This window comes from Lepidothrix coronata, unplaced genomic scaffold (assembly GCF_001604755.1).
Source record: "Lepidothrix coronata isolate B3197 unplaced genomic scaffold, Lepidothrix_coronata-1.0 Scaffold45, whole genome shotgun sequence".
Taxonomy (NCBI): Eukaryota; Metazoa; Chordata; class Aves; order Passeriformes; family Pipridae; genus Lepidothrix; species Lepidothrix coronata.
The window spans coordinates 4455205-4481452 of NW_016690225.1; the positions used below are offsets into that span (position 1 = coordinate 4455205).

At 42.7% G+C, this 26248-nt stretch overlaps 1 protein-coding gene across 2 annotated transcripts in view; it reads right to left on the bottom strand.

Moving 5' to 3' along the window:
- GCLC (glutamate-cysteine ligase catalytic subunit) overlaps positions 1-2473 on the bottom strand; it is a 38060-nt gene extending 35587 nt beyond the window's left edge. Inside the window, exon 1 of one of the 2 annotated variants that reach the window (XM_017814535.1) lies at positions 2308-2473. In XM_017814535.1, coding sequence (XP_017670024.1) covers positions 2308-2457 — 150 coding nt within the window. In that variant the 5' untranslated portion in view covers positions 2458-2473. The remainder of the gene's footprint in view (positions 1-2307) is intronic. The other variant, XM_017814534.1, reaches the window with a different exon arrangement.
- Positions 2474-26248: the final 23775 nt, after the last annotated feature.

Sequence of the window (26248 nt, forward strand, 5' to 3'; positions counted from 1 at the left end):
GCTCAAGGAAGTTATGGGCAGAGGTACAGTTTTGTGTTTGCACAACAAGAGCAGACTGGCTACAAGTCCCTGGTCCATTAACACATTCTTAAATGCTGTGTTACATAAAAATATATAATTGCATAACACAGTAGAACAAAGGTAAGTTGCCACACCTGAGTTTATTATCATTGTTAAAATGAAGAGGTAGTTGATGAACTGGGTTACCTGACCTTCTCTGAATGTTCATAGGCATTTCAAAAACTGCTCTTACTTCTCATCAAAATAATAGCTTTAATGATACTGCTCTTAACATTCTGCCTCTTGCCATGCTGGGCATGATAGAAGAAAACTCTGAATCTCCTTAAACATAATGCACCACTATTTACTGAGCATAAATACTTTGTTCAGTACGGTCCCCCAGCTGAAGGAAGAAAGAGGCTGCCAGAGTCCAGTCTCACCACACAGCTAAGACTACCAAGTGACCAGCTGTGGGTGCTGCAGAGGCTGGTTCTGCATGACCCTTTCCTCCACATGCTCCTGCTACTTTCCTCACATTAAGCACAATTTGTTGGATCTAGCAGTGAAACAGCTGAAGCTCTGCTGAGAAAACAAACCATCCTCAAAACTGAACGGGAGAAGAGTTGTCTGCTGGGTTAACTTTTCGAACTCAGATGGCCAGTAAAAACACAAGGCAGGCAGCAGAAACACAAGTCTGGAGCCTGGAAGGGAAGCTTGCTAATGGATGAACCTTAGCTATCTTGTGAAATCTCACTCTGAGAAAGCAACGAGAAATAAAATCTAACATCCATAGAAAAATGAGCATCCTATCTTAAAGATTAATGAGAAAACCTTCAAGCTAAGTCTCAGAGCAATACGCAGACTGTCTATATTCCTGCACTCAAGGCTGTGAGGCTTTTTTGTCAGCATAATTTCAGTCATATAAGACATAGGAACACAGAGACATCAGATAGGGGTAGATAAAAGTATATTTAAATCTCCTGAGTCCATGCCACTCTGGCTGCAAAACTCTGTGGTGTAGACAACACATATTTTCACTGAACAGATTTTAGTAGCCAAGCCCCCATTCACTCACAGAAGCAGCTCCTGCTGTTACGTGAACAGTGACAGGAATTCCTTAAAAGAAGTACAGACTTTAAGAGACAAGTTCTCTCAAAGTGTTCATGGTGAACAGCATTTTCCTTTGGCAAAGAGCATCTGTGAACAGCTACTGGTACCACCTGGATAAAGTTTTCTCACAAGTCCCTTTGCCATTCAGAAAGCAAACTGTGCACGACACAGAGATGCAATGGCCAAGTTCCCACGTTGTTCACATCCTACTCTGCTCTTGCAACTGCCCTGCAGTCACAGCACAGGCACCTCTTAAGTGACCAACGCTGGACCTCACCAACACCACGATCAAGAGCAGCCACTAGTGCAGCATATGTGAAGCTGCTCCCTGTCTCCAGGGGAAGCTGGGTCCCTCGGCCAATCCTACGGATCAATAGAGGAGACTCTGCTGCTCGCAGAGTGCTGTCAGGCTGTGGTGCAATTCAGCACAGGTTTACAAGGCAATACGCCTAAGACCTGTGGCTAAAGTTACGGTGCTCGAGCACAAAGCACCTGTAACAAAGTTCCAGTCATGACCCGAGTAATCATCCTGATCCTTGTTTGGAAGGCAGGCTGACATGTACAGGACGCCCAGGAGACTCTGGGGTAAAGCAAGGCTCGGCAGGTCTCTTTCCACGGGGATCAGGAGGGACACTGCGCGGCGAGAGGGCTGCCACTGCAGAGCCACTCGCACATCCTCGGTCCTGCTTCCCTCGCTCACCTCCCAAAAACCGAGTCTGGGGCTGAGCTGGCACTGCCGTGGAGTCTAGGCACACACATGCTTCACTCAGACCTCGCTCCAGAGAACATAAACTCCGGGGAAGGAGCGAGTGCTACCGGGCATCACCGCCCCGGGAATACACCTCCCGAGGGGCTGCCCAGGCCAACCGACCGTTGCCAGGCGGGAACACTGGAAGTTGTGTTAGCGTTTCGGAAACGCTCAGAGTGGGGCAGCCGCGCTGGTAACGAGAGGTAATGCGAGGGCAGCCGTGCTGCGCAACGACAGGCGGCGAGCGTGTGTGTGTGTGCGGGGTAAACAAAGCCCCGCCGGGCAGCCCCGCACCGTCCCCTCCCGCAGAGCCGCCGCGGCCGAGGGCCGGGCCCTCCCCGGGCACTGCGGCGGGCACGGCCCGGCCCGCACTCGAGTGGCACCTGCGCCCGCCCGCGCGGGCGGCGGAGGCCGCGGCGGAGGCCGCGCCCGGCCGAGGTCTCACCCACCTCGTCGCCCCACTTGAGCACGTCCTTGTGGCGGTCGCGCAGGGCGCGGTAGATGTGGAGGAACTGGAGGATGCCGTGCCGCCGCACGTGCTCCGCGTGCCGCCGCGTCTCCTCCCAGCTCAGCGGCGAGCCCTGCGACAGCAGCCCCATGCCGGCCGGGAGCGGGGGAGGCCCGGGAGGCGAGCGGAGCCGTAGCGAGCGGAGCGGGCGCGCTCCGAGCCGCGAGTGCGCTCTGCACTCTGAGCCGCTGCGGCGGCCGCCCCGATCCCGGCGCCGCACGTGACGGCGGCCGCGCGTCAGGCCGTGACTCAGCACTTTCCGTCGGCAGGCACCGCCCCCGCGGGCTGAGCACGGCCCGGCGGCCCAGAGGTGTCCTCAGCGCGGGGCTGCCGGGGGAAGAACGGAGGGAGAGCCTCGGGAAAGCGAATGCGGGGAACGGCTGCGCCGGCAGCGCCCGCGAGCGCCGCTGCCCCGCTCTCTCCGCGCACGCCCCGGGCACGGGGGAGGAGGCGTCGCTCGCGTGTGCGAGGCGACATGGCGGCGGGAGGGTGTCCGCGGGCTGGCCGGGGCAGCGCAGGGCAGGGCTCGCCGGGCTGGTGTTCCGAGTGGAAAGAGACCCTTGTGTGACTGAAAGCGCCTAAATAAAGCTCCTGAGTGAAAGCACGGACGGTGTGTGAGCGCTGCTGTGTATTTATTATAGATCAGAGCACACATTGCAAAGAAAATTATTATTGGAGTGGATGGAGTGAGACCCAGAGAGGTGATGCCTCATCTCCGGAGACAACCTCCTCTGCATCTCTTGGGTTGCCGAACCCACATCTCGTGGTGCCAAGCACAGGCCCGTCTCGTGAAGTTGCTGAAAATGTGTCTGTTACCTGGGAATTGTCCTGGACCGAATCAGAACAGCATTGTCTCAGGAAAGTGGATGTGGGAGCATGTCAAGGCGTTGACACAAAATAGAGGGAAGGCCTATCAGTGCTATGTCTTTACAAAATGAAGAGACAAAAGGCACTGAACATTAATGTGAAGGGAAAGGCTCTCGCTGCTGAGCAGCAGAAATTCATTACTCCTGGACTCTTTTTGTTGTATACACAAAGCTCTTCATAGGCCTTAGGGAGAAGCACGGCTAGTATGCAGTAGGATAAGCTAAGGCTTTGCGAATTTGTAAGGTATTTAAATTGTGGTATAGCCCACTAATGGATGAACTGTATTATTAGATATTTCATTAACTGAATGACGATACTGACAAGAACTGCCTAATTGTCTTTCCTCCAGGATATGAGGTGCCTCAAAGCTCCCAACACATTAGAATAATATATCTAAAATGCATTAGTGGAAGATATCAAATATTACAGTAAAACCACTCAAAAAATATTTTTTTAATGATTTAAGTTTCTACAGAAAGGGCAGCATTGACAGAACAAGAACAAGCAGTGGCCATTAAAATTACAAACATTTAATTTATACTGTGCTGTTCTTAAGGGCTCATGACTTTTTAAAAAGTAATGTTTTTTGCTGAAATTGTAAAGGCTGATCTAATTGAAAGCAATGCTGTTGTTGGTACTATTGTAGATCTGGAGATGGCTGGTTGGGTTAGTTTGAGGGAGAAGAAGGTAATCTTTTCTTCTAGTTGAAAACATCCCTCAGCCTTTTTTATTTTTGAAAAGTCAGGAGGTCAAAAGTCTCATACTTGGCAATGGAAGCCTCATGAGGTGTATCACTCATGCAAAAGCCAAGCTGTACTTTATTTCAGACCTGAGGGGATAAAGAGGCTTCATGCACCACCATGCATGTTGCATGTTGGGCAGTTGCACCAAAAGATCAAGATTCCACATTGGTCCCACTGTGCTGTTACCCAGCCTCAGGTCTTCCACAGCTTTAAGTTGGAGCTGAAGCACCTGAGGAGCCCCTGCAATGACAAGTAGCACCAAGGAGCACAGCTAACAGCTGTGTTAGCCCCATTCCAGCTCTTGGGGCAGTGGAGCCTGGTTTTGGAGCAAACTTTATAATATCAGATCAAACTTAACATTGTTGTCTTATGAATCCGGGCAAACCTGTCCAGGTTATTTGGGATCCATGCTCCCAGTTCACTTGGCTGATAGTGAGAGCACTGTGTTGCTGGGAAAGTTTTTTGAAAAACTGGGTATTTGGTATGATCCCTGATGCTTTGAGTGTGCTGCTGTGTATAATGAACTGTAAACATTTCCAGCAACATACACAAAATTTTGAAACTAAGATCGAAACTGAGATGAGCTTTCTTATAATGCAGGCTGCTATTACACAGTCTGCACTCCTCAGCTGACCACTAATGCTACTCTTTGACCTGAAATTCAAGAGCACATTTTCAGTGTCTGTCTTTCTCGACATTTAAACTCATTTTTTTGTTATTTTAGTGCCAATATCTGCTCTATTTCCAGTCCTGTGTGCTTAGTCTTATCAACAATAGAGCTAATACATTGTTTATAACAGAAACCCAAAATATTTTCCTTCCGCATCAGTAAAACTGATAAATTTATAAATCTTTTCTCACAGTGTAATCTCTAGTGTAACAGCGTGACAAATCGGGTCTGTTTATGGGGTGTTCACCACCTTCAGCTGAAGCTTTTTTTCCTTCAGTTCCAATGAATGTGTTCTGGCAGTGTAGGGCGATCCATAGTCTTTTTTCTTTGCAGGAAACTGTGGAACAGGGAAGGACTAAGGCATTCTAAGGCTGACAGCATCATATGCAGAAGGGTTCATTTGCACATCACCCAAAATATGACTTCGAGACAAACCATCATTGTATAATATCTGCCTACATGCGTAATGTTGTATAATTATTTCCAGTACAGTGAGTATCGTGTGCAATTAGTTCCAATATACTTAATATGAAAAAAAAGCTTTTCTAAATATACAGGCTGTACTTTGGATGATGTTATTACTTTACTCCATACCCACATTCCCAGCCCCAAGACTTGACTAGTTTCTCTGTACAGTCCAAAGGAAAACTGAGCTTTTGTTTTTTGTTCTCCTCCCTTCTCCGTTTTAGAACAGAAACTTAATGGAGAAGCCTTGCCTTGGATGAAAAAGAACACAGATTTTCTGCATCAAATTGTAAAAAGCAAATACTTTTCATTTTTTACAGAGATAGAAAAATTGTTTCCAGGTGAGATTCAGCTATTTTTTTATGATAGTGTTGATGCAGCATGACAGCACCCAGAAATGTCTGTGCTAGGAAACAAAAATACTCTAAAAAATTAAGATATACTAAAGCTACAAAATCATAGGAGATTTTACTGATCATTGCGTTGAAAACCATTAGAAAGACATCAACTGTTAGAATTTAGATGAAGATCAGTAGGGATCTGGAAATGCTTTACAGTTGGAATAGTTAAGGGAAAAGGCTGATGTACTTTTAATTTAGAGACAGTAAATTGGTGGGAGGAGAATATGTGACTTGTAACCTGCACAACGAGGAGCTGTTTCTCATGTTCCTGCCTTTCTCCACAGAGGATAACTCATTTTGTGTTTTGTGTAGCTGCAAAGCTATTCAAATCAGCTGCCACTAAATCTAAATAGAGTAGCTTGGCACTTTGAGAATATACCCACTGGGAGAGGTGAAAGATATGTAGACTCATAGGTGAGGCCACTCCTACAGAATCCTTTCTTTTACTGGCTGTCAGTGGAAGTAATAAGTAAAAAGCAGATGTCTTGTGATGAGGCTGTTGTTACAAGGAAGAAAGAAAGATTTGTTTTACTTCATGAATCATCTGCAAAAAGAATTTTAAAGCAGCTTTGTTTGAGGTGATTGTTGAGCTGGCATTGCTGAATATTGTATTACTCTGAGTAAAATGAAAAGACTTCAGATTAACGAATCCACTTTCAAAGTTTTGGAATGGTATGTTTGGTAGAAAAGAAGATCATTATAATTTTTTGATCACATTTTTATGCTTCCAGGTCTATAATTTGTGATGTGCACTTGTGCCCAGTACAATCGACTCAGATGAGCAGCAGATGCAATAACTGCTTCGTTTTGAGTGAGGAGGTCTCCAGGCATTTCCTGAGGCACTGGAGAGATCTTAATGCAGAAAGTCTTGCTGACTAGCAGCTTGGATTAAATAATCTGTTTGAAGGGGAGAAGGGAGTCAGGACACTGAAAAGATTCAAGTGAAAGATCTTCTGATGTATCTTCATGTTCAAGTCTTCCTGCTTTGCAGTGAGGAATTTGACTAACAGAGACTTATTCCAGTCTAATTTTTAATGTTGAGTCCTCTCTAAGCTAACTTCTCAATTAGTGTATGAAAGACACTGTTGTGGCTTGTCAGTATTGCTTCAAAATTTTGTTTTCTTGCTGTCACCTGATGTGGAAATGACTGTAGTAGAATTAAGTAATGTCATGAGTCTGAGTGGTGTATTTCTAGGATTTTTTTTTTTAATTTCTCATTGATAGATGGTTTTGAGGGTCAGAGTTTTTTACTTACTTCAGTAGGGATGAATTGAGCATTTCAGTCTATAAAGTTTCACGTGTTTATGTAAAAAGTGAATATCATATTTTTTCACCACTTTGGTCTGTATGAGCATGTTCCTTTTGCAAAGAACTTGAATTTCTCATTTCTTAGTAGCCCACATATTCTTTTGCTGTGTCTGTGGGCCTGATTATGGTGCCTTGATTGAGTCTGGCATATCTAATCATGTCATGAATGCTGAAGGTAACAGCAGAGGTTGTAGTGTGTGAGTTATTCTGTATGCAAATTGCTGAGCTGCTGCCTTTCAGAGTGGTCTGGCATGGTGACTGACACCCATTGCATCCTGTTCACCTTTTCTTCTGCCACTACCAGTTTCCTTGGAGGTGCCCTGTCCTACCAATTTACCTGTCACTGTGTCTGAATCTCTCCTAAAGAGGGCTCTTTGATGATACCCACAAGATACAAAGTACTTCCAAAGGAAGTAAGAACTTCCAAATTATTTCCTGGTTTATTTTCTTTCCAGCATCTTCTAAACTGGAGAGCCTTTATTATAGGATTATCTTTATATTCTTTTCCACAGGCTGACCTGTGGGGTGTAGATAACAACTGTGTAATATAAAATAAAAGAATACCAGGTGCTCAATAACAAAACAGAAGACTGACTACCTTCTCATCCTCTCTGCATGCCCAGTTGTTTTCTTTAATGCAACATTTCATTCATTGTGAGTATCAGAAGCAGTGAAATTCCTTTTTAGACATAAGGTAAGAGACACAATAGAGACACTACCTTAAACAGAGGCTGTGTGCAAAGTCCTTCCAAAGACTTTGTTGCCAACTAGGCTTTACCAAGGCCTGAATTCAGACGTGTGCAGCTTAAGTAAGTGACTGAATTCCTTAGTTACTTGAATTCCCACCACAGGCAGGTGTGCTTTTCTTGCACTGAAAGGATACACCAAAAAGTCCTAACTCCATCATCAATATCTCCTAACAAGAATCCACAACCCCCCAAATATTAGTTGAATATTGGTTGGAGCATTCAAAAGCTGAATAAAAAAATCATATTTTTCTCTTTAGCAGCTGTCTCATCTTTTTTGCCATGCTTAAGCTGTAGCATATTTTTTCACATAGAGAAGTTTAGCAGCTAAGAATAAAATACAGATCCATAGCAAAAAAGTAGCAGAATTCCTAAGTAAAATGCATTACTAGCAGCTTTTGTATCTATTTTAACACCAGTTTTCAGCATTAAGTGTTTTCCAGACTGGGAAATAAAAGCAGAACCAGTGAGCTGCTCTGCCAGGTACACCCCCAGCCACTGAAAGGCAGAGGGGCCATAGCACTGTCCTGTGCTCCTGCCTTGGGGTGGACCAGGCAGGTGGCCTGGGCTTAATGGTCCCACTTGGAGGCATATTCCTCTGCCAGGCAGCAACCTAGAGCCATAAGCTTTTCCCATTCTGGGAGCACTTTGATGTGCCATAATGTAGTGAAGTCTCCCTGTCAGAGAAAGCAGATGTCTGATAGCCGTGTAGATACCCCGTATGAATTTGATTCTTCCATACCAACATGCCTTCAGGTCAAGTCCAGCTCAAGGTACTCAAGTACCACAGTATTAAATCTGCAAAGTTGGGAATACCACAACTTTCCGAAGACAGGATCTGTTTTTCCCCCCTTGGTGTGTTTGTTCATTGCCTGGCAGCTTTTTATGTGTTGCAGTTCTGTCTCCTCTTTTCATCCTTCAATATTGTTGCTGTAGTGTTAGTTCCTGGTGGGCGTAGTCAATATTTACAAGATTGCTCATTGTGTAGGCTTTTGGTCAGGTAACAATGAACCAAATGGGAGTAATCCTCTTGCTTTTAAAGGTCCATACATACAGGTGTTTGTACATTAGATAAAACCGTAGCACCTAACAACCTAACCTTCAGGAAGAAAATGAGATAGCAGAGAAGGATTTGATAAGAGTTTTTAAAACTCTTATAGTAAAAGCTTTTCAATCTCCTAAGTAAATCCAGAGTCTCAAAAACTTACTTGATTTTAACACCTAATCTTTTTGTCAATTTGAAGCAGGGATCGTCACAAAAAGATTACATATAAGTTTCCTTATGTTGAATTTTTTGTCTAAAATACAAAGTCCCAGGCAGTAGCTTAGCCTCAAGACTGTTATCTAGTTAGAAAGACTGTGGCAGTCAGCAAATACCTTTCACTATTTTTCTAATAACCACAACATCATTCTCCTTAACAACTAACCCACACTTCACATGTCAAGAAAAATAATAACTTATAGGGTAATAATACAATTTAGCAATAGCCAATATAAAACTAGTGAAAAGCAATCTCAAATTTGAGTGCCACACCTTAGTTCCTCTGGCTTTTGATAGCTAGTGAAGGCTAATCTATTTGCAGACATATTATGACACCAAAGTAGTTTTTTTGGGGATATACTGAATCAATAGGATGCATTAAATATCCAGAGTGGAGAAAATAGTCCACCAGTAAGCATGCACTGAATAGTCTCCAGAGATCAATTATGCCTTCCTCAGTTGCAAGTTTATCTCCAAATCTTTAATTACAAAGTATTTTCATCTCTTCTATTTCATATTGTATATTGTGTATAATCAATTTTATATGGAGTATAAAGTTCTACTGAAAGCTTGAAAATTATTGGAAATGCATACTGAAAACTTGAAAATCATTGGAAATGCATTCCTCTTTTCTCTGTGAATGAAATTGGTTGTTTGGTGATTTTCAAAAGACTTTAGACAGAGATGAGTGCCAAATCAAAATAGTAAGAAGAAACCTTGACAAAAGAGAACATTTAGAGAGACAATCAGTATTTGCTATGGCATACTCTTTGTAGGTAACTGTTATCACCATTCATACCTCTTAGGTGTTTCCACCAGATCAGTACTTCTCAGGGTCTCTCTTCTACAGGCAAGTTAGAAATGTTTTGGAGACTCTATTTGAAGGAGAAATTAAATGTGAGATACTGAAAATGCCTCTTGTGAAATTTCTCTAGGTGGACTAATTGATACAATTTTAAAAGTTGGTCTGGTACTTACAATTACATCACTTTTTAATATGTTGTTGTTATTTATAGCACTGCTGAGGAACTGAAGAGGTCTTGTGTACAGCAGAGGATCAGAGATGCCAGGATGCTTTGGGTGGGATACAGAAGGAGTAATTTAAGTACCTAAAATAATTATTGCCTACCTTACCTTTAGACTCCCCACTTTAGGCCTTGATGCAGTTATTTTTGGGTAAGAGCCTCAGTTTCCCATAAAGTTTGCCATGGAATTACTGCATAACAAAGAGTAGTGACAGCCTGCCATGGAGGCCAGCAGTGGAGAGTGATGAGGAGCAGCATCCTGTGGGATGCAGAGTGCTTTGGAGGCAGGGCACACAGCTTCCCTCCATGCTGTGGCCTGTTGCTGTGCCCCTCTTTCAGCAGGGACCCCCAGGAAGTGAACTGGGCAGCGGTTCAGCAGACACGTATTCTTGTCCTGGTCTCTCTCATCTCTCTGCATGCATCTGTGTAGCTAACAAGAGCCAGAACTGATTAGTGGCATCCCTGTCCTATGCCTTTAAGCCAACCTTTAAGCACTTATGAAACTCTGTGCTTGGTGGGCTGTAACTCAGAAAGGTGTTTAATACAGAAGCAGTGACTCAGAAGTGCAGGGGAGAGCACTGGGTCAAAGAGGACTGTTGTGAAAAGGTCAGACCTACTGAGGGACACTTTGGTCCAAGCTGTATCTTCCCTAGCAAAGCCATGATGTCGGACTCAGAGAGGTATGGTGACCTACTTATCTCCCTGTACAGAACGTCAGAGGAGAGGTAGATAAAGCGTGTATTGTGTCCTCACCTCTTGTTAAACTTGCTCCCTGCAGAGGGTTGACAAACCATATTCTTCTGGCCATGCAACAGCTGATACTAAAACTATGATGATAAAACAAGAAATATATGCAAAAATCTTTTAAAATAGTGATACACTTTCATATAATTGAGTATGTATTTATAACCTTTCTTTGCATAAGGTTCATGTTTCAGTTGTTTGTGTTTCCTATTTCTGCTTGGGCTCTGTAATATATATATGCCTTTCAGATGACATTCAGGAGGACTTCTACGTCAAGTATGAAGAAATAGTTAAATCTGAGCAGGTGAGGTAAGAGTTGGAACCCAAACCCCGCTTTGCCTCACCAAATCCCCCAAGGCTCCATTGTTCTAGTATTTGAGGTTTATAGAAAATAACTGCCTGGTTTCTCTCCCATGCCTGTAAATGATTATATGCCTCACATTTCTAACCTCTCACAGTACTGCCACTAATAGCAATACAGTCTCCATGTGGTAACCCAGTTGTTCACATCCGTAATTTCTTTAATCTTTGTCCAAATTCCCATTTCTGCCAAAGAATGTATCAGGCATGAAGATAAGAACCAAGGAAATGTAACCCTTGCCTCATATAACCTGTAATGTTTTATCACAAGAACTGTACTTTGCACAGTTGTGTAAAAGAGCAACCATCTGCCTGCCAAACCCGCAGCGCTCCCACTCTCCATGGCGCTGACACCAGGATTCCAGTGTTTTGCATGTGGGATTAGCTACTGCCTGCTGGTTCATTCCAAAGCTAAGGCCATTGAGTAGCAGTGCCAAGGCAGCATTGTTGGGTTTGTGCCCTGCATGGATCCGTGCATGGTGCAAAGGGGCAGGGAAAGCTGCAAGGTTCCCTTAGTGCAGGCTGTTCTTGACATAATGCAGCAGAGCTAGAAGGAAGAACAGCAAACACAGCCAGAAGACTCCATGCTTAAAATAATTCAGTCTAATGCTAGCTATTTTTTTCTTGAGCTTTGATACAAGAATTATGGCAGCTTATAACCTCCCTTTTAGTGTATGTATGTGTGCAGGTTTTGGTCATATGAATCACCCCCTAAGAAATCTTTGTTATTCTCGAAGGTCTTATGACTCTAGTTTCACCAGTGTGCTCTAATCTTCCTTTTCATAAGAGCTGTATAATTCTGTGGCACTCCACCAAGGAAAAGGCTTAAACTATATCCTGAAATAGTTGTTCAAAATCCCAAGTAGAAACCTGTTTATTACTATATGTAACAGAAGATTAAATTTATTAATAAGCCTAAACATGTTCCAGGCATCTCAATTGAAACACACTGTTAGCTAGCTCAGCAAATACTAGTGAAGCTGAAATGCCACTTTGCAAGTAGACCAACTATATCAAAAAAGAAAACATTGACTTTCCATTGAGTAGTTCAGGTATTCGAATAATTTTACATCCCACTTGTATCTTTCTTTCTTGTCTAGACTGTATTTCTGGATAGACCTTCAGGTCCTGAAAAGTGGGTGGAATATGAGCTCAGTAGCTCTGCTTTCCCCCCATAAGGAACCATGTTATGTGAGGGAACAGCTCCCAGCTGCTGTCTCACTGCCCCAGCTGCTGTCTCACTGCTGCTCCCCCACGCTGTATAAACACCACTGTTGGTAGATCATGGGCTGCAGGGTCTTTGGTGGTGTTACCATCCTTGTTTCTCAGTCTGTGCTGTATGAAGCAAAACACAATTCTAAATGACCATGGAGGTTGCCAAGAGGTGAGGGACAGGTTCGCAAAGACAAAGACACTACAACTAAAGAGACGTGCAGCTCTCAAGGGAGCAGTTTCCAAATGCTTTGGAAACACCTCGGTAGATGCTACTCAACACTTCAGGCCTCTAAACACATTCAATATCTGGTCTCTCAGAGAGTTTCCTCTTGGAGTTCTTTATGTTCACCTTATCACATTATTGCTCAATCCTCTGAGCCAGACTATACAATTACTGAGAGGCTGCAGATGGCTACCAGGACAAGCCTTCAGGACACAAAACAAGAATTAAAATGTCTGCGGCAAAGCTGTACAGGTGAAGTTGCATGTTTGGGCTTGAGATTGTCTAACAGCTCATTTCCACATAAGAGAGGTTCTGTACTCTTCTCCCTGTCCTGGTTCTGCCTTGGCCCTCCTCCACTTAAGTGCACTGGCTTGTGTTTTCTGACCCTGCACCAAGCCAATTCAGTTTACTGGAACTGAGAATATTAAACTGGAAAAAAGGTGAATTGTTTGTGATGGCATATGGAGTTGACTCAAAGCATGAATGTATTGAAGACCACCAAAGCTAATGCAAAAGATGGGACAGGATTGTGTGATTGGGTTTGGGAAAGGAAGAGGAGGAAAAGGAAACGAGAACTTTATAGCAGTGTCAAGCTGGTTAATGTGCTTTGTGGTAAAGTGCCACCACCCCTGAATAACAACTGGCCAAATTCTGTTCATGAACAGTTCACCTCCAGCATCATCCTGCATATACATGTTATCTTTGTTTGTCATTATGGATTTGTCTTTCACAGAGTGGGTATAAGTGTATAAAGCTGGGATTGCAATATGACAGATCAGCCAGTGAGACATCAGAGGGCAGATGGTCAATAATATTGGCATATTTTGTAAGCTTGTCTCTCAACTTCCTCCAGGAGATAACAACAATCTCTCTTGCCATCTCCATGGGATCTAGGTAGGCTTTCTTTCTCCTTTTTTTTTTCCCCCCAATTTGTTTGTTTAGCTGGGTTTTTTACCTATCACAAATTCTGGAAACAGATCAGCTTTTCATCTTCTTCTCAAAAATCTGTAGAGAAGCAAGATAGCAAATAAATACATAGCAATGATATGTACTGCCCATGAACGATTTAACATCATTCTGTTGGAGGAAAAGGAGGGAAACTAATGAGTGGCAGCAACTAGTTATTACTCCAACATTTCAAAGTTTTTTCCAGATCAAATGAAGACATCTTCTATTTCTATTGAGGTCAAAGACAATATTTTCATTGGCTGCAGCTGGGGATTAAAACTACAGTTTTAATCCCTTAAATTTTGAACAGTCCTGTCTTTCAACCTAAAATAAAAAAGTACGACATTCTTTCAAAATTGGGTCAGTTGTCTGATGTGTGGATTCATCATTCATTTTGACATTTATCTGATTGTATTCTCATTCTTCTGTTGAGGTTAGCTTAAAAGAGAAGGCACCTCCCAAGCTATCCTCCCTTGAAATGTCAGCTGAGGCTTTCTTTTCTACTTTTTAAGCTCTGTGGGAAGTACAGATTCATCTCCATTAAAAACAAAACAGAGCAAGAACAACTCATGTTCCTCATACAACAGTGTCTTGGGGTGAACATGGCAATGACTCACTGTTGCCTTTGGCACCCTGCTTTGGCCAGGCAGGTGCAGCAGGCAGCTATGTGGGAGCTTCGGATATATGACAGCAAAAGGACAATACATGCCAAAACACTGACAGCCCCAGCTGTTGGGGAGCAAGGCAGATTCCTTGGACATAAACTACAGAGGGTAGCCAAGACATCCACACAGGGCTGAAGATACAACACAGGACCTATTGGATTCTCATGCCCTCTGTGTTGGTGGCTAGGGGCTGGTGGGATATGCTAGAGTACTCAAGAGGGCACCTACACATGAAAACCTACGTCTTGGTTGAAGATCCCTGGAGCTGGTGTGTTAAGAAGTCATGGGTGAAGAAGCTAACCCACACAGAGGGCATACTTGCTGGTTTTCCTGAACAGATTCTCCTCTGAAACCTTTAAATGGATTATGGTTTACACTTAAACTTCTTTTTTTTATTTTTTTAAGAAACAAGCTATTTGTGCCACTTTTTTTCTTTGGAATAGCATATTGGACCTCTTAGCAGCCTGAAGGTCGATGTTCCCATGTTGTAGTTGCCACTGCCTTACAGGCAGCTCTCAGCCCAGTGCTTCTGGTCTTACAAACACATCATTCATGTTACCTTCTGGGAAACTGGAGGAATGGTCCACCTTCAAGAGGACAGATTAACCAAAACTCAAGGACAAATCTGTCCTTCAGGTGGACAAATGTCCTTTGAAGAGAGGAGTCCATTCTCCTTTGTGTGTGCATGTGGGCATTGGATACAGTGGTCAATCCTGGGATAGATAGGGAATTTCAGGCTTTCAGCTTCATATTTCCTATCATACCTTCAGGTATTCTCTACATTGTAGTACTCTGTACTGTGCAAACATATCCTACACTCAGTCAGCCTGAGGACATTTGTGTAACTGTGCCCAGCGAGAGTAAAAAGTGTATATTTTCTGTGGTTGAGCTGAAACATATTGCTCTATAAAATGCTCACTTTTAGGGTTGAGTGAGGAACTTTCAAGGAGGGTAGGAGTACTGCCACAGTAAATGCAGCTGGGCATGGCTCTGTCACACAGCCTGGGGACACAAGATCAGAAAACTAGATTTTCACAGCTTACTTAGTCTGCAATTTTTAGTTTACTATCTTGGATTACTGAGTCATGAAACTCAGCTGCAGCTGTGTTGAACTTTAAGAATAATTACATAAAATATTACATTTTTAATTTCCTATTCAGACCTGTACTGGGAATGAGTTCAGTAAACAAAAGAGGGTGCAGAAGATCAGTACCAATAAAAATCCTGCCTACATTCTCATTAAGAAATCTCTCCTGTGTAGTGAATGAAGTAGGGATCTCTTGAAAGGAGCATGATGCAGTTGTATCATTAAAAAAGTGTATCATAATACATGCACAACAGGATATCACATTAAAGGCAAGCTTAATTCTGGCATTTCATGGCATTAAAGAGAATTAGTTTGCTATAATAATTTTCTTTCAGTGCAGGGCCATTTTTGCCTGGTTGGTGTGTGGGAATAACCTCCTAGCTGTACAAAAAAGGGAAGGTGAAAATGTACACACCACGCATGTTGGCATTTTTGCATTCATAAGCAAGTTAAGCTGTTCTTGATTCATAGCACTGTCCTCTGCCCTTTGAACTTCTGCACTCAGAGACAGGCTACCTTCCCCAGGGAATCAGTCCCAAAAGGATGCTAAGACACCTGTGTTCCCACTGCTTTTCACACTTTTTATGCTGACAAAAGACACTTGTTTATTCCCAGCTCCAGAAGAATTTGAGATGAACAGAGCACAGAACTGTCTGGCCATTTGCTCTTCATCAGTTTTTTTTGCTAAGTGTGTATCTAGTGCTGATCCATTGGCTCTGTGCTGATCTTTGCCTTGGAGTCTTCATAATAGCATGAGGCTGGCCCAGCTGCACCACTGCAGTGTGGGGATGGCACATCTGTCAGACCCTGCTTGGTTCAGAAACCTCCAGAGACTGGAGGAGGAGGGCCTCCTGAGAACTTCCATCCCGTATTTGTTGTCCTTGGAATATGAGGAGTTTCTTGTTTAGTCCAACTTTTGCCTCTCCAAGTGGGAAATTTTTCATCAAATTCATAGCTGCTGAAAAGCTTCTCGAAGGACCAACTGTAGTTTTGCTAACCTAGGAAACATGGCACATTACCCATCCGCTCACGTTCTTGACAGCGACTGAAGCCCCCACATCTCCCCCCCCCAAAAGAAGGCGTATTTCCTGTCTTTTCTTATTCTCATCAATGACAACCATTTTTGTCAATATTTTCTAGTGGTGGGCACTCTTAGTGATATCACTGCTGAAAAATTTCAGCTGTATGAAAGTCTTGCGAAGCCATATGAAGCACTTCAGGTGAGAGCTGCTGGATGCTCTTTCCTGTAGATGCTGCTGCCAGTTATGTATACGGTACCAATCAGAAAACACTAAACAGAACTCAGTCAGAAATTATTTTTTTCTGTCCTGATTTTATCATTGAAATGCTCTTTTTCCCTACAGAATATAATTTCATTTTCCCCACTATAAAATGAAGACAATAGCAGCTATTCAGTAGCATATTACACTTGTATTTGTGAAGGAAGCAAGCTTCTGCATCTCAGATTTGTGCATTTAATAAGTTGTCCCACTTGCACACCAACTTCTTCAAGACTTACAGAGCCACTCAGTAGCAGAATCCAAAACAGAATTAAACCTGAGAGAGGAATCAGAAGATAGAAATTGTCCTAGTTGATGGGGAAATGTTTGATTGACTGCACTAAGGGTGCATTTTATTTTAAATATTCTAATGCTTTTGAAATACTAAAGGATCTAAAAATATAAACTGCAACTTTGAAATGGAACATTGTTATTTGTGGAGATGATACCAAAAGTAACTAATTGCCAAAAATTCAGAGAAATACTTCGTTGCTTTTGGTCAGCAAGCACTGAACAAATAAAAGAGCTCTCCTGGATCAGGCTGTACATTAATTACTGACCCATCAGTAGGGTCTGTGCTTCTGAAAGTTTAACACCCCTATTTTATAACAAACCCATAAGCTTCTGTATTTTAGCAAATACTGACCACATTCCCTGTTCCTTCTGTCAACCTGACCAATTCCATCTGAACTAAGTAGCTGTTCTCATGCTCCCCTGAAATCTCTGCTTTCTGCCTCAATCTCAGACTACTTGGAGTTGAAAATGGTTACAATTTGTGGACGTGTTTCTTTGTAGTTGTTGTTTGGCCACACTGTGGTTATATATAATCAATACAGTATGTTTATCATGGTAAGCTGCATCAATATGTGGCAACAGTGCTATGAAAATCAGGTCTACAATTCCTTGGTAGTCAGAGGCCCAATATGATGCTATTTGGAATAATCTAAAAGGATCAAATAATCTTTAAGAAAATAAATAAGCAGATCCTTTTTATCAGTTCATTTTAGTTTTCTGGTGATGTATCACCAAATGAAGCCAGAAAGATAAGGAATTCTTTTTTCAGAGAAAATTCATCCATATCTTATCTTTATAAGACTTTGGCTGGTCTCCATCCTTGAGCAATGCCATGTTATTTCTCTGAGCTAATAAAAAGATCAGTGACTCAGCATCTGTAGTTTGCAATTCAAAATCAGGGGGAAAGTTTGGACAGCATGTCAGCATTTCATCCTAATGTTAATGTGTTATCTTTATGAGAGACCAAAGGGCGGCCTTCTGGAATGCAAATAAATGAATACATTTACCCTTAATTGTTTTTAGGTTCTCTGCTTATTTTCCAGATGGCACCTGTTCTTCCTAAATGACTTTAATTCCTCACTTGGATTGTCAGATCAAATTTGCCACAAACTTTGCCACTTTCCAAACAAAACTGGTAGGAAACATTCTAAAACAGAAAAGGGATAATTGTGACAAGCAATATTTTTTCTTTTGGCTGGTGATTTGGTTTATTGTAATCCTCTGCATTATAAATTATTTCCAAAAGCTTCAAGTGGAAGATGCAGATGTAAACAAAACTTTGGTACTCCAGAGAGCACAGCTTGCACGGGAGCTTTATGAGAGTGAAATAGTTTCAGGAATTAAACTCAGGTGACTTTCTTTTAAGTGCACTTATGTTTGTGGAGAGAAGAGATACAGAGCCAGAGGAGGCAGCCTCAAAGTATTCGTGTGGACGAATGCTTTGCATTGTTCCATGTGTTCACTGCACAGGGCCAGACTGGCCCAGGAACCCTCTTGGGGGAAGAGCACCGTGTCTGGGTCTCTCTTGACCATGTCAATGAACAGCACACATGAAGGTGCCTCTTACATTTGTCATGGTCTGATATGACTCAAATCTACTAATTAATTTGTCAAGTTGCTTAGTCACTACCAAGCCAAAGCATAATTGAAATAATGACACAAAAAGCTTGACGCATATCTAAAATAATGACACAAAATTCTCTATATACTCTATATACGTTTATCTATGTCACATAATGAAAACAAAAGTTGTTTGTAACCTGTTTCTAGATTTACTGAATGTCCCTAGTCTCAGCCTTTGCCATGTCTCATGTGTCATGTGTGCTTCTATGATCTGAAAGGTCCCAGTACTTTCTGTCCAGGCACAGAATCATAAAATCCTGGAATATGCTGAGTTGGAAGGCACCCATCAGGATCATCGAGTCCAACTCGATGCACAGGCCCTGTGCAGGACACTCCAAGAGTCACCCCATATGCCTGAGAGTGTTGTCCAAATGCTTCTTGAACTCAGATAGGTTTGGTGCTGTAACCAGCTCCTTGGAGAGTCTGTTCTAGTACTTGATCACCCTCTGGGTGAAAAACCTTTTCTTGATACCTAACCTAAACCTCCTCTAACTCAGCTTCACTGTCACTGGTCACAAGATTGAAGAGATCAGTACTTTCCCCTTTGCTTCCCCTCATGAGGATGATCTGTTGGCCCCATTTCACATAAGTAAACTTGCTAGCAAACCAATAACTTTATATTAGCATGATATATTAAGCATGAAACACCTACAGCCACGTGGCACTAGGACAGACTGTCATTGCACAGCTCTTCTATGCTGTCAGCAGAAGAAAGCCAATGCTCCTTGACCAGGCTAACAAGAAACACTATCAAAGACACTGAAGATAGTCTTCATTTTATTAAACTGAATGTCTTACTAACACATTATAAGGAATATATTGTTTTTTCTATTTTTTCTTGTGTTTGTAATCTTAATTGCCACAAAATAGTGGTTTTCTGTGACTCTCGGTGGATTCAGCAACTTGGACCTGTGGGCCAGTTCCTAAGATTTAGAAGATGCTCCTTTGCCCATGTGACTCTCTCATGCCTCTGATCCTGTCCCATTCATCCCTCCAGGAAAGAAACCCTGGCCAATGGGCTGGGGCTCCAAGGAAATTTGCTGAAAGATTGATCTTTCATGAGGAACTGCCAGATTCATTGGAAATGTTTTGTAGGCACACACTGGTTTTGTTCAGTGTGACAAACCAGAGGGGTCTCCCTGGAACTTGTCAGGTCACAGCTGGTGGGCTGGGGTGGTGAGCAGGACACAGCCTTGCTGAGCTCTCTGCCCATAAGCTGGCAGCTTGGACTTTCTGCAGCAGAGCTGGAAGAGTGGTAAGTGTGAGATTCTCAGCTTTGTGTGAAAATTCGGCAGGTCTGTGCTTGGATCCAGAGGGGTGAGACCACGAACCTGACTGCTCCAGCTCACTCTGCCAGTCCCATCAAAGAACAGGCAGTGTGCCCTGAGGGCTGCCACAAGGCTCCCATGCAATGTGGGCAGCTGACTACTTAGATTAGCTTTTCAAAAACCTGGTGACTTTTCTGAAGCAAATACTTTCAGGGCCTCCTTTCCTGGCATTTTCAGTTTACAATCCAGTTCAAAACAATGGCTGCTCTTTGCAGACTCTATGACTTATGCCGCCCAGTTTCAGAAGCGGTCATGTGCTCTCTGCATTCATGGAAAAAAGGCTCAAAAGGATTGCTCTGCTAGGGCTGAGAAGTTGATTCAGGGATAGGAATTGTCTTTTTAAGCTGACATTAGCCGGCATTGGTGCTAAAAGATGTAAAACTGCATCCCTCACCTGCACATACTTACCCTCTCCCTTGAGTTTGCACAAGCCTGATCTGAACAACAGATGAATTAATCCAGGTGAAATCTCAGCCAATGGGAACAAAACACAAGCTGTAATCTAGCTTGCAGTCGTGGTGTGGTCTTCCATCCAGCCACATGGACATGTGTGCCGACAGGAGGCTGGAGGGAAGGGAGACAGCTGTCTCTGCAGGAGACTAGGGAGGAGGATGCAAGGCGGTCTCTGGGAGCTTGTGCTTTCTCACAGGATGAGGTTACATGGGATGGCTGAGCCTGGGGGTAGCTGTTACATGGGGACAATGACATCTACCTCCAGCAGAGCTTTGTGAGCCTTGTGATCCTTACTTCCCCGTGCTGGGATGGTGCACACATGAGCACCACACCACAGCAGGATGGAAGTGCTGGAGCAGCAATCATGCCACCTCTGAGCAGGAACCCTCAGACAGGATTCTCTGTGCAGTCACCAAAATTGCAGTAATGAGCATGTGGCAGCCTGGGCTGAGTATGTGAAATAGTGTGTAGGAGATGCTGGAAGGTGCCCCCCTCCCAGCTGTCCTGGGATTTCACTCATGAGGTAAGTCACGAGCATTTATTGTACAATTATATGTTCAGGGCACTTTTTCACAATGAAGTTGCATAAAATAGACTTTTTTTGTGTGTTGAGAAATCAATTCTGAGTTATGGACCCCTTCTGCATCTGCACAGGAGCCCTTAGTAGGCATTTTGCAGGCTAGCTCCAGGCTTGAGGATACAGAGGCATGTTTCTCAGGCTGTCCTCAAAAGAGGGCATGTGAGAAAAAGTTTCAAGGTCCTTTACTAGTTAATGGTTGTTTTCTCTGTTTTGCAATACAGAACAACTAAATATTCTCATCTTGTTGAAACCAATATATCTTGTGTGATTTTCTTTCATCTTCTTTCTTTCATCACCTTCTTTCTTTATCTGTGACTGAAAAAATATACATTAATTCCTGGAAAAGCTTGCAAAACTCAGAAAGGTAAGTGAACTAATTTCACCTTTGTGGAACAGGTCAACTTGTTGGTGCTTGTTCTCAATGTGCAGTGGTTTTATCTGCTGAGAAGATTGTGGTGAAATGAGCACTGAGGTGCTTTGCTCTAACAACTCACACATGTACAGGGGCTGTTGAGCAGATGGAGAGAGCTCATAAAGTGGCAGAGAATGGCTTGGAGACTAAAAAAACCTGATGTATAGAACCTCAAAATTTTTTAAAGCTATTATGGGAATAAGTGGAATTTTCTGAATTTATTTTTCAAAGAAAAAAAGTTGTCTCAATTTGAGACTTGCTCTCTTTTTCCATATATTCTCTACTTTAATGAGCAGCTGTGAATTTTATGTAGGAACTATTCGGTGCAGCTTTATGCAGTTTATTAGGTGGGAGATCAGACTTTAAATATTTAAACCAGATTTACAGGCATGGAAACTAGAACAGACTGAGTGACACAACAAATAATTTATTCACTGAATGTAGCATCTTCCTTTGTGGAAATATGCACAAATGTATTTTTGTTTTCTCACTCTTCCCATTGGGAAGATTTTTTTGATTTTTCAGCCTAGCATCCAGATGAAGGAAGACTTCAGTGATCACAATGTCCATCGATCTGTCCCACTCTGGAAACTTTTAAACCAACTACCACACTTTAATATCGTGCAGTAGTGTGACACACAGCTCAAAAGCATTAGGATAGGATTCATTAAGTTAAATTTAGACTTGTACAGTATCAATGTCTTCATCTCAGATAGTCACCTTAGGTTGTCCTTACAGTTAGTGTAGACCAGCTGGTATATTTAACCATGATTCAAGTGACCTGATTTAGATATCTATTTTGGGATGGGATGAATCATGGACTAAGAGCGACTTTCTCTCTTTTCTGCTTAGTTAAGATGGGCTGAGATGAAGAACAGTGTAATAGTGGAATTTTCTGCACAATTTTTGAAGACCGACTCTATTTAAGAAAGGAAATTTAATGAGGCAAAGCTGGAGTGTGCGTTCACCAGCAGTGGTGGGGCCAGTCACTGTGGGTATCAGCTGCCAGCCAGCACACACCCCTTGTCAGGGAGTGGAGGGAGATCATGCTGCCCTTCACCTAGGTGGTATTTGGAGATCATGAGAAGAAAATGAGTGTGCAGCCAAGGTGAAGAGAAAGTCATAAAGAGCTTTAGGGTCAGGAGAGGTTATTGTGTTGGGCAGGTAAGAAAATAAGACACTAGTTCAAATAAACAAGGCTTCACCAGGTTTATTGCTCACAGAAGTAAACGCTTATTCCAGAACTCATCACAACTTTGCATGTTGTGACTGCTCAGATAAAACAACTCTTAAATAATCCTTTCAGAATTTAGAGGTCAAGCCCAACCTCTGATCAGCTTATGATGCAACTTAGTAATTTTCCATTTTCAACATGAAACAAATTTTTAAACATGCACTTTCGGTGCTTTTTTTTTTTTCCCAGAAGCACTCTTCTCTGAAAAAGTCATTATAAACACCTCAAAGTTACCTAATTATTTTCTTTGAAAGTCCTCAGGCTGGCTGAAGTCTTAATGATCTTGAGTGGTTGCTATACTGAAACTGCTGCCTAAGATCAATTGTTTCTGTTTCCTGTTACTTTCTACCTCACGGCTCTCAGTCCAAGTTCCTCAGTTCAGAGCAATTCTTTGCTGTGCACAATAGAATCTTGGTCAACATGAGTCAGTAAAATTTATGGTAATGCAAGTAAATAAATGAGAATACATTATTGTACTGCTTCTGTCCTGAATGTGTGAATGTTAGTGGTGTTCCTTCTTAACTGAAGGGTCTGGGAGTTGTTATGACAATGTCTCTAAAATACACTCACTACTGAGAGGTTGCCTGGTTAAGCTTAGTCACTCGTTTGTGGAAGGAGATTGAGAAGTAGGATGGAGCCATCCCTGCAGAAGGGGCAGTTACGGACAACAAAAGGAGGAAACAAAACTCCAGAAAGGGCCACATCTTCTGCTGACACCATGGAATGAAAAGTGTCACCATCACCTAAGTAACCGTGGTAACAATTTGTGCTTTCTCATGGTGACTCTCAGTATTTCATAAGGCAGGGCGTTATTCAAGACCGGCCTTAGTGAAAATGCAGTTGCTCCCACAAGCACACTCTTAGGATCACTTGTTAATGCATATTTATTTAGTAATTTACTTTCTGGGAACAATTCCATTCACATTCACTTTTTTATTATCAGTAAAGCATAACTTATTACCCTGCTTTTCAGAAGGCATAACTAAGATAGCAAGTGAGCTTGTTGCTTGCTTAAAGACATGGAGTGGGTCAGTGAGTCATCAGCAGAGCAGTTCAAATGGCAGGCAGGTTTTGTTTGTGTTTCATTCCAGGAAAAACAAAACAAGAATGCGGGCTGGGAGAAAAGACTTCAAAACAAATGAACTGGAATAATCACTCCCAAGCTGATGTTGTCCAGAATGTGGTTCAGAGTCCTACATTGAATGATGAACAGTGAATGCCAGATTATCATTTCATCCTCAAAAGCTTCATTCTCCATAATCTCCAGAAAGGTTACTGTCTGTTGTCTGTGATACCTCTTTTTGGGTATCATCATCTTCCTCATGAAACAGCAGAAGGAAGCATGACACATGTGACATCCTTGTTGCCATCCTCTTGGTGAGGGAGCACAGGCCTTCTGGTAATGATGAACAACTCACTCCTCAGCATTTTTCAATCTGACTGCTTCCATTCATGCCCTTGGTTAGAAATACTGACCATTTTTTTTGTCCTCACTTTACTGCTTTTGCTGATGCTGTCACATACTTTCATTCCTGTGTCACCCATAACTACCCTTAACTACAGTTTTTTATCCCTGTACTCTGAAGGAGGGCCATAAGGCTGCCTTCCAGGAACTTCCTTGCAAAACACGAGTAATCCAGAGTTAAGAAGGTTCAAATCCAGTCTCTAAATGCTGAGCTACCTGCGTACACATGTATTTGTTCTGCAGGAGCCTGTTAAGGCTTAAGAATGCGAACTGTTGATGGACAGTATTTCAGGTGAGTGAAACAAAGTGTGAGAGCGGCTAAAATAAAAAGACATGACAGCCTCAAAATGAAGCTTCAAGACAACAAAATTTTCAAGTGCAGAGAAAACCAGGTAATATCTAGGTGGAATTCAGTTCAAGATGGAGGCCCTACATGTGCCTACATGTAGGTATGGATAAAAATATGCTTGCTATTTTTTTGACTATGGAGGCTGGTGCCTTGATTCAGTTGCTTAAATATTGGTGCCTTTGTAAGTATTTCAGAAGTCTGAGACACGCCTGACACTTATAACGTAAGGGAAATCCATGTCCTTTTGGGATGGCTGGATGCCAGACAGGACACTTTCCCAGCGCTCAAGCAGTGCTGGACATTTATGTATGAAGCTTGTCTCTAGCCAATACAGTCAACAAAGCCTCGAGGGCAACTCATGTCATTCCAAAGTAGGACTTGTGGGTGACCAAATAAATCACTTCATGTGCCTGAATTGGCTGATTTTGTACTTTTGGCTGTATTGCCTGTAACTGGAGGTTTAACATCTAGTGCATATATAGATGCCTAAATCTCTGCTTCCTGACCTTGGGTTGCCCTGGGTGTTTCAAAGGAGCAGTGGCAGATATGAAAGCATTTACGTTACACAGAAGCTAATGCCTGCAACTCCTCAGCTGCATGACTTGCATGATTGATCTGGCCTTTTTTTAAGTGGTCTGCCCTTCCAAAGAGATATCATACGGGAATTCTTTGAACACTTACTTCTCATATGAACAGATCCTGCTTCTGGTAGCATGACCCAAAGTGACCTATCCTCCTGCTCTGCTTCTGCTGGGTGAATCAAACTCTTTTCTGTGACTCACTGCAACAATTTTGATCCAGGAGATAGACATATTTTTTGTTTCAAAGGGAGTTTTGAAAAAGAAGAATTTAAGCGGCCTCTAACAGCTTAGGGTGTTATTTAGTACTCATATAACACCATAAGAGAACTCTGCATTGAGTTTTAATACATGATTTATGATCTTCACTTTCATTTTTTTCAGCTTTGTTAAGATTCCTTTGGAGTCTAAGTGCTTTGCAGTTCACCTGGCCAGCAGTTCATCTATTTATCCTTCAGAAGAGCTGATCTGTTACTTCTGGCAATGTGGCCAAGGTATCCTTTTACCAGAACTTGTTTGACATCAGCAATGAAGCAAAGAGACCCTGAAATTTCACTGATGGCCACTTTTGCTGCTTCGGTGCATTTGCTATTGTTCCTCTGAGTGTGATCTAATGGAAAGCAAAATATTCTTATTATAGCAAACCATAATTCACTGGCTGAACTCTCAAGTATATGCAATGACCAGCATAACAGCTTCAGAGCAGCAGCTGGGCCAGGAATCTGTTGGCTGCACCATTCTCTCAGCAACATAGGAAATAACTGTTTTTCCCATCTGCTAAATGTCAGTAATTTAAAAAATGTGTTCGTACTGCACTGGGATGAAAGCAAAATATGTTCTTGCAAGAACATTTCCTGAGCTGAGATATCAACATTTAGGGCACCGGTTTGGGAAGCTGAAAAGAAATGTATTCACATACACATCCCTGCAATGGCGGTAAATATTAAATTATGTATTCAAACTGGAACAGCTCTGACAGAGGAGACTGAAAAACTTGATGGAGAGATCATGTATCTGAAACATGCAGACCAGGTTCCTGGTGTGAGCCAAAAAGATGAAAGACATATATGTTCCCCAGTCAAGGCTGTATCCTTTTCCCTGTGAAAGAGGGATGGTACTCTTGAGATAACCAAAAATTCATTCTGAAGCCGAGAAGCCTTTTCCTGGTGCTGTCAAACCTCACGCACCATTGTGCACTTTGATTTTAGCGAATGTGAATTTTTCATCTCATCCTCATTGAATTACGCTGCATTTTTCGAATTCTGGCACCAGCCTGTTGGGATCCTCCAGAGGTGCGAATCTTTTCTCCGCATGTTTGCGGACAATGGATGGACATGCCGCAGCACGGCATCACGCCCACGCCGGCAGGGACGCTTCGGCTCCAGCTGCTGCCGCAGGGGACCGTCTTCGGCTGCCCCCACCCCGACCGCCCCGGGGGCCGCCAGCTCCGGCCCTCTGGTGCCCTCCAGTGTCTCCTTCCCGAAACAACTTAGGGGAACAAAGCCCTTAAGGGGAGATCCCGCGTAAAATGATGCTCCATCGGGATGCTTGAGGATCT